Consider the following 7425-nt stretch of genomic DNA (forward strand, 5'->3'; position numbering starts at 1 on the left):
GAATGATTCTTTTGTTTTCAATTACATTGATCTCTGATTTGATTTTGGAGATTTCTTTTCTTCTACTGACATTAGGCTTAGATTGTTCTTCTTTTTCCAACTCCATAAGATGACTTGTAAGTTTATTGATGCGCTCTCTTTCTGTTTTTCGAATGTAGGCATCTAAAGCAATAAATTTTCCTCTCAAAACTGCTTTTGCAGTATCCCACAGGTTTTGGTAGCTTGTGTCTTCATTGTTGTTATGCTCAAGGAAGTTAATAATTTCCTGTTTTATTTCTTCCGCACGCATCTGTTATTCAACAGAAGATTGTTTAATTTCCATGTCTTTGTGTGGGGTTGAACGTTTTTGTTAGAGTTGAGTTCCACCCTTAGTGCCTTATGGTCTGAGAAGATACAAGGTAAAATTTCAATTCTTTTGATTCTGTTGATATTTGTTTTGTGTCCCAGGATATGATCAATTTTGGAGAATGTTCCATGGGGTGATGAAAGGAATGTGTATTCTTTATCTTTGGGATGGAGTGTTCTATATGCGTCTATCAAGCACAGTTGTTCTGGGGTCTTATTTAAATCTCTTATATCTTTGTTTAATTTCTGTTTAGAGGATCTGTCCAGCTCGGTAAGAGGAGTGTTAAAGTCCCCTGTTATTATGGTATTATCGGGTATCATATTGCTCAGACTGAGTAAGGTCTGTTTCAAGAATCTGGGAGCATTTAAATTGGCTGCATAAATATTTACAATTAAAACGTCTTCTTGTTGTATTTTTCCCCTGACCAATATAAAGTGACCATCTTTGTCTTTTTTGACTTTAGTTGCTTTAAATCCACATGTACCTGAAAATAAGATCACAACTCTTTTCTTCTGAATTCCATTTGCCTGAAAAACTGTCTTCCAACCCTTGACTCAGAGCTTTAATTTGTCTTTTGAAACCAGGTGTGTTTCTTGCAGACAGCAAATGGATGGTTTGTGTTTTTTAATCCAGTCAGCCAATCTATGTCTATTCAAGATTCCCCAATGGCTTGGGGAATTCAAGCCATTACTTTTATTGAGATAATTGATAAGTGTGGTAGTGTTCTATTCATCTTATTTTGTGAGAGTCCATTGCTTAGTTTTATCTTTTGCATCAGTGTGGAGGATTAGGTTCTGTCCTTTAATTTCTGAGTTTTTACTTTGCTGCTGATCCATTGTGATGGTCAGTGTGTAGAACAGGTTGAAGTATTTCCTGTAGAGCTGGTCTTATTGTGGCGAATTTCTTCAATGTTTGTATATCCGTAAATGATTTGATTCTCCATCAATTTTAAAGCTTAGCTTAGCAGGGTACAAAATTCTGGGCTGGAAATTGTTCTGTTTAAGTAGATTAAAGGTAGATGACCATTGTCTTCTTGCTTGGAAAGTTTCATTAGAGAAGTCTGCGGTCACTCTGATGGATTTGCCCCTGTAGGTCAACTGCCGCTTACTTCTGGCAGCTTGCAGAATCTTTTCTTTTGTCTTGACTTTGGACAGGTTCATCACAATGTGTCTTGGAGAAGCTCGGTTAGAGTTGAGGCGACCTGGGGTCCAATATCCCTCTGACAGCAGTGTGTCAGAATCTTTGGTGATACTTGGAAAATTTTCTTTTATAATATTCTCTAGTATGGCTTTCATTCCTCTGGGGCATTCTTCTTCCTCTTCTGGGATTCCTATAACTCGTATGTTGGAATGCTTCATGAGGTCCCATAATTCTGACAGTGAACGTTCTGTTTTCTCTCTCTTCTTTTCTGCCTCTTTTACTATCTGAGTTATCTCAAGAACTTTGTCTTCTACCTCTGAAATTCTTTCTACTGCATGGTCTAACCTGTTGCTGATACTTTCCATTGCATCTTTAAGTTCCCTAATTGACTGCTTCAGTTCCTTCAGCTCTGCTATATCCTTTTTATATTCTTCATATCATTCATCTCTTATTTGATTCTGTTTTTGGATTTCCTTTTGGTTATTTTCCACTTTATTAGCAGTTTCCTTCATTGTTTCCATCATCTCCTTCATTGTTTTCATCATGTGTATTCTAAATTCCCTTTCTGTCATTCCTAACATTTCTTTATAGGTGGAATCCTCTGCAGTAGCTACCTCATGGTCCCTTGGAGGGGTTGTTCTGGACTGGTTCTTCATGTTGCCTGGAGTTTTCTGCTGATTCTTCCTCATTAGTCATTTCTTGTATCTGTTTCCTTGCCCTAATTTTCCTTTCACTTCCTCTTGCTCTTTAAGTTCCTGTGCCTGTGGACTAAGGTTTCGATGAGTCCTTTTGGTATAGGACCAGAGGATGAGAAGGTTGAAAAGCAAGAAGAGATGAAAGAAAGAAGGAAAGAATGAAGAGAAAATAGAGAAAGGAGAGGGGGTGGGTAAAAGGAATATTGACAAAAAGAAGAGAGGCACAGAAAGAGGGAAACAGAGCAATATAGGGGTACAGTAGGGTACTTTGACACAACCTAAAAACCCCAACCTCTGGGGGTGCCCAGTTGGGTGGTTCCATTGAGGTCAGCAATACTTTGCTAACCTGATCAGACACAGTGCCCCACCTCGATCAAGTAGAAAGGAAAGACAAAAATGCTATAAATCAAACCAAAACAAGCAAACAGAAAACTTTACGGGATAAAATTGGGTGAAAAACCAAATAATAGCAGTAGAAACACTAGCAAAAATGAAGTTTTAGTTATTGTAAAAGGCAGCAATGGGAAATTGTATTTATACTAGAAAACAGGAGAAAGAAAAGAAAAACTCTGTATGGAAAAGGTGAAATTAAAAACAAAACAACAACATCAAAATAAACAAAAAACAAACAAACAACACAAATGAAAAAAAACAAAGCAGTATATATATATCTTGTTGAATATTGTCTGGGCAACAGGTGCTCTTCTGGGGTATGAGATGTTAATTACAATGCTGATACAAACTGGAGGCCTCCACTGATTTCTCAAACCCCACAGGGTAGACACCCTAAGTCTCTCTTCAGCCCTCTTAAAAGGCACTTTAAGCTTCTAAACTTGCTAAGCAGAAGCTTTCCCAGGAAAGTGCTTGTCGCTGGAATCACTGGTGAACGGCTATCCACTTACCCAGTGTGCCAAAACTGGTCTCATTCTGCCCCTAAGGGTTAGGGCTGTAAGGCGGCTCAGACCCCGCCTTTAGGCTGCTCAGTCACTAGGTTACTAGTTCCCACCAGATCCTTGCTCTGCAACCCCTAGGGTGGACCTTGTTGGGGCAGTTCTCTCACAATGGCTCCCTGTGGCCCACAGGCAAACACTATTAGCTCCGTCCGTCTGGCTCAGCGGCTCAGTCTGGGGTCCCAGACAACACCCAAAGTTCTCCGCACTCCTGTTCAAGCTCTCCCCAAGGCAGTTCAACTGAGTGCCAAGTCCAAATACACCAAAACAGTTCACAGGTAAGGCCTTTCCGGTTTGCAGTCTTGCTGCTACTGCACTTACACCTGTCGGCAGGATTAGACTGATCGAACACATGTGATTACTTGCCAGTTTTCCACTGTTCCTCTTGGGGTCCAGAAGTCTCTCGCTGACTCCCTGTATCCTTAAAGGGATGATTATAGGAATCCTTAAAGGGATGATTATAGGCATCTGACCAGCCAGAGATGCCTGGAGTCTTATCTCCCCAGAGTCATGGTGCCCAGATGCAAAGAAGCTGTTACTTGGCTTCCATCTTGCTCTCCCTCCCTTGTATCATATGTTTTAAGACAACATTATTAGGTATATAAAATATAAAATAGTTATACCTTCTGATTGAGTTAAAAATCGTCATTATGAAAAGATTTTCTGGATCTCTTTTTATCTTAAAAGATGTTTTGCTCTATATTAATAAAGTTATACAAATTTATTTTTTATTTTTTATTTTTTTGTAGAGACAGAGTCTCACTTTATGGCCTTCAGTAGAGTGCTGTGGCCTCACACAGCTCACAGCAACCTCCAACTCCTGGGCCTAAGCGATTCTCTTGCCTCAGCCTCCCGAGTAGCTGGGACTACAGGCTCCCGCCACAATGCCCGGCTATTTTTTTTGGTTGCAGTTTGGCCGGGGCCGGGTTTGAACCCGCCACCCTCGGTATATGGGGCTGGCGCCTTACCGACTGAGCCACAGGCGCCGCCCGAGTTATACAAATTTTTTTCTTCACATTTGTCTGGCATACATTTTTTCAATTTTTTACTTTCAACTTTTTGATATTGTGTGTTTTCAACTTGGTTTCTTATAGAAAACATATAGTTAGGTTATTAAAGAGCCATTCTGGAAATCTTGGTCTTTTAACTGTAGCATTTAGCCCATTTACATTAATGTGATTTCTGACATATTCCAGTACAAATCCTATTTCATGGATTCTATTTATACTATATACTATAGGCTTCTGTTTCTCTTATTTATTTATTTATTGAGACAAAGTCTCACTTTGTGCCTTGGGTAGAGTGCCATGGCCTCATACCTCACACAACCTTAAACTCTTGGGCTTGAACAATTCTCTTGCCTCAGCCTCCCAAGTACCTGGGACTACAGGCGTGTGCCACTGTGTCTGACTAGTTTTTCTGTTTTTAGTAGAGAACAGGGTCTTGCCGTTGCTGAGGTTGGTATCGAACTCTGAGCTCAAGCAATCGGCCCATCTCAGTCTCCCAGACGGCTAGGATTACAGATGTGAAACAACATGCCCAGCCTGTTTGTCTCATTTCTTGCCTTTTGGGGGGAGTATATTTAACTTTCAAAGTTTGAAGTTAATCAATTACTTTTGCCCTTATTACAAACATTAACCAAAAGAAACAAACAAACCTCCCCCAAAGACTACAAAAGTAGATCTACTTATATTGTTCTTGCCTTACAATTCTTATTTATGGGGTGGCACCTGTGGCTCAATGGGTAGGGTGCTGGCCCCACATACCAAGGGTAGCGGGTTCAAACCCAGCCCTGGCCAAACTGCAATAAAAAAATAGTTGAGCATTGTGGCGGGCGCCTGTAGTCCCAGCTACCTGGGAGGCTGAGGCAAGAGACTCACTTAAGCCCAAGAGTTGGAAGTTGCTGTGAGCTGTGACGCCATGGCCCTCTACCAAGGGCGATAAAGTGAGACTGTTTCTAAAAAAAAAATAAATAAATAAAAATAAAAATTCTTGTTTATGGTATTATAATTTATTTATTTATTTATTTTTCAAATGACTTAAGATTTAATCATCGGAAGCAAACTAAATGGAAAACTAACAATAGAGAAAAATTACATGTCAGTGCTTTTTGCAAACTGAGCTGGGACAGAAAGGGACTGGGGACTGCCCCTCAATTTGATCCCTTCCAAACAAAGACGTCCACAGTGTTTCTGGCACTCTGGCTCAGGAAAGGGGGAGACTTTGCTGGTTTTGTGCATTGAAGTCACTTTGCCCAGCACTCACTCCTGGCCAGCATTAGGAGCCCTGCCTTGCCGGCTCTGGTCATCGCCCTTCTTTTTGTGGCCTGACACGATGTCATCAATCCGTAGTAGCAGAACTGCCGTCTCTACTGCTGTCTTATATGTCTGCAGCTTCACGGCCAATAGCTCCCATAAGCCCAATTCTTTCATGTCCACCAATGTTCCAGTCTCACCATTTATGCCCCAAGTCTCACAGTTCTCCCGGGTATGCTTGGCTGAAAGAATCTCTTTGCTGGTCCCCCGAAGGAGAATGGTGCAGGCCTTGGGGTCTTTCCACTCGGTGATGAATGTAAAGTACTCATATCCAATTTTCTTGATTTCCAACAGGCCTGCTCCTGTTCCAACATCATCCTCTCTCAGTTCCTCTGGTCGGCTAACTATCCGGGCACCACAGGCTCTAGCAATGCGATTATTATCTGTCTTCCGGACTCTACGAATTGCTGTGATATTGGCCTGCATGAGGTAGTGCTGAGCTAAATCTGAGATGCCCTTTTCCATGATAACCACATCAGGCTTTAGCTGGATAATGTCCTCACAGAGCTGCTGGATATACTCTTCTTCCATCTGGAGGATTCGGGTAAAGTCTTCCTCTCGTGTAATCTCAATGTCAGTCTGGCTTTCCCCTTTCTTGTACTCCAGAGAAGAATCCAGCAACACAATCCGAGGGTTCTTGATGTAGCGCTGCATTCGTGGATGGGTCACATCCTTGTTAATCATGACTCCACGTAAGACGCATGAGTCTTCAATGATACCCCCAGGTATCTTTTCCACTCTTGCATATTTTTTGATGTCAATCTCCTTCCGACCATTCTCTTCATACTGTATGGTCTTGACAGCATCCAGGGCAATGTTGCAAGAGGACCACCAGCTAATGGCTTTGGTAGTAATAGAGCTGTTGATGATGTTTAGCATGACATCACGGTTATTGATGTCAACGGGGGTACTGATTTTCTTTAGAGTGCTGATCATATCATCCAATGCCTTGTGGTAAGCACTGATCACCACTGTTGGGTGCATCTGCTGTTCTAGGAAATGCTCAGCCACAGATAACATTTCCCTGGCAAGAATAATTACTGATGTGGTCCCATCTCCAACTTCTTCATCTTGTGTCCGGCTAATTTCAATCATGGACTTGGCTGCTGGATGCTGGACTTGAATCTCTCGAAGAATGGCATTGCCATCATTGGTCATCACAATGCCTCCCATTGGGTCCAAAAGCATCTTCATCATGGACTTGGGTCCCAAACACGTTCGGATGATATCTGCAATAGTCTTAGCAGCATTGATGTTTCCAGACTGAACTTTTCTTCCAGATTCACGCTTTGTGTTCTGGCTAAGCACGAGCACGGGACGATGGCCCATCATGGTGATGCGACGAAGAGCCGGGTACCGAGAGCTGGAAGAACCGGCAGAACCTTCTGGATACCTATGGTATTATAATTTAATCTTGTGAGGTCCACTAGACATTATTACTGTGTCATAAATTTAGTACTTGTTTATCTTTGTTCAAAGATTTACCATTCTCTTTGCTTTTTAATCTTTTTTACATCCTAAACCCTCCTTCTAGAATCACTTTCCTTCTAATTGAGGTACATGCTTTAGTATAACCCTTCAATGAGAGCCTCTGTTTATGTTTATCACAGAATATTTTCATTTTGACAACCTTGCTGAAGAATAATTTCACTGGGTATAGGATTTTAGGTTGGCAGTTGGCTTCTTTCAGTACATTGAAGATATCATTCAATGTTTTTAATGTTTAATCAAATGTATTATAATGTTTTTTTTTTTTTTAAGGAGAGGAGAAGGGAGAAAGTGGAAGAAAGTGGGCAAGAGGAAGGAGCAGAAGCTTGTTCTACTATCTTTGGTCTTTTATTTTTACCTTTGCAAATTCTCTTTACATCTACTGTCATTCTCTTGAAGGTAATCTGTATTCTCTGGCTGTTTTTTTGATGCTTCTATTTGTTTTTGGTGTTCTTCAATTTTACTATGTCATGTCTAGGTGTGAACTTTTG

General features: G+C 41.0%; 1 protein-coding gene across 1 annotated transcript; it reads right to left on the bottom strand.

Moving 5' to 3' along the window:
* Window positions 1–5157: 5157 nt before the first annotated feature.
* Window positions 5158–6833, bottom strand: LOC128592467 (T-complex protein 1 subunit gamma-like). The gene has a single exon (XM_053600402.1). The coding sequence runs from the start codon at window positions 6776–6778 to the stop codon at window positions 5393–5395; it is 1386 nt and encodes a 461-aa protein (XP_053456377.1). The 5' UTR covers window positions 6779–6833; the 3' UTR covers window positions 5158–5392.
* Window positions 6834–7425: the final 592 nt, after the last annotated feature.

Source organism: Nycticebus coucang, chromosome 8, assembly GCF_027406575.1.
Source record: "Nycticebus coucang isolate mNycCou1 chromosome 8, mNycCou1.pri, whole genome shotgun sequence".
Taxonomy (NCBI): domain Eukaryota; kingdom Metazoa; phylum Chordata; class Mammalia; order Primates; family Lorisidae; genus Nycticebus; species Nycticebus coucang.

What these genes read in the sequence shown, in the direction of transcription:
- LOC128592467 (XM_053600402.1), bottom strand. Translation starts at nt 6,778, where the DNA reads ATGATGGGCCATCGTCCCGTGCTCGTGCTTAGCCAGAACACAAAGCGT.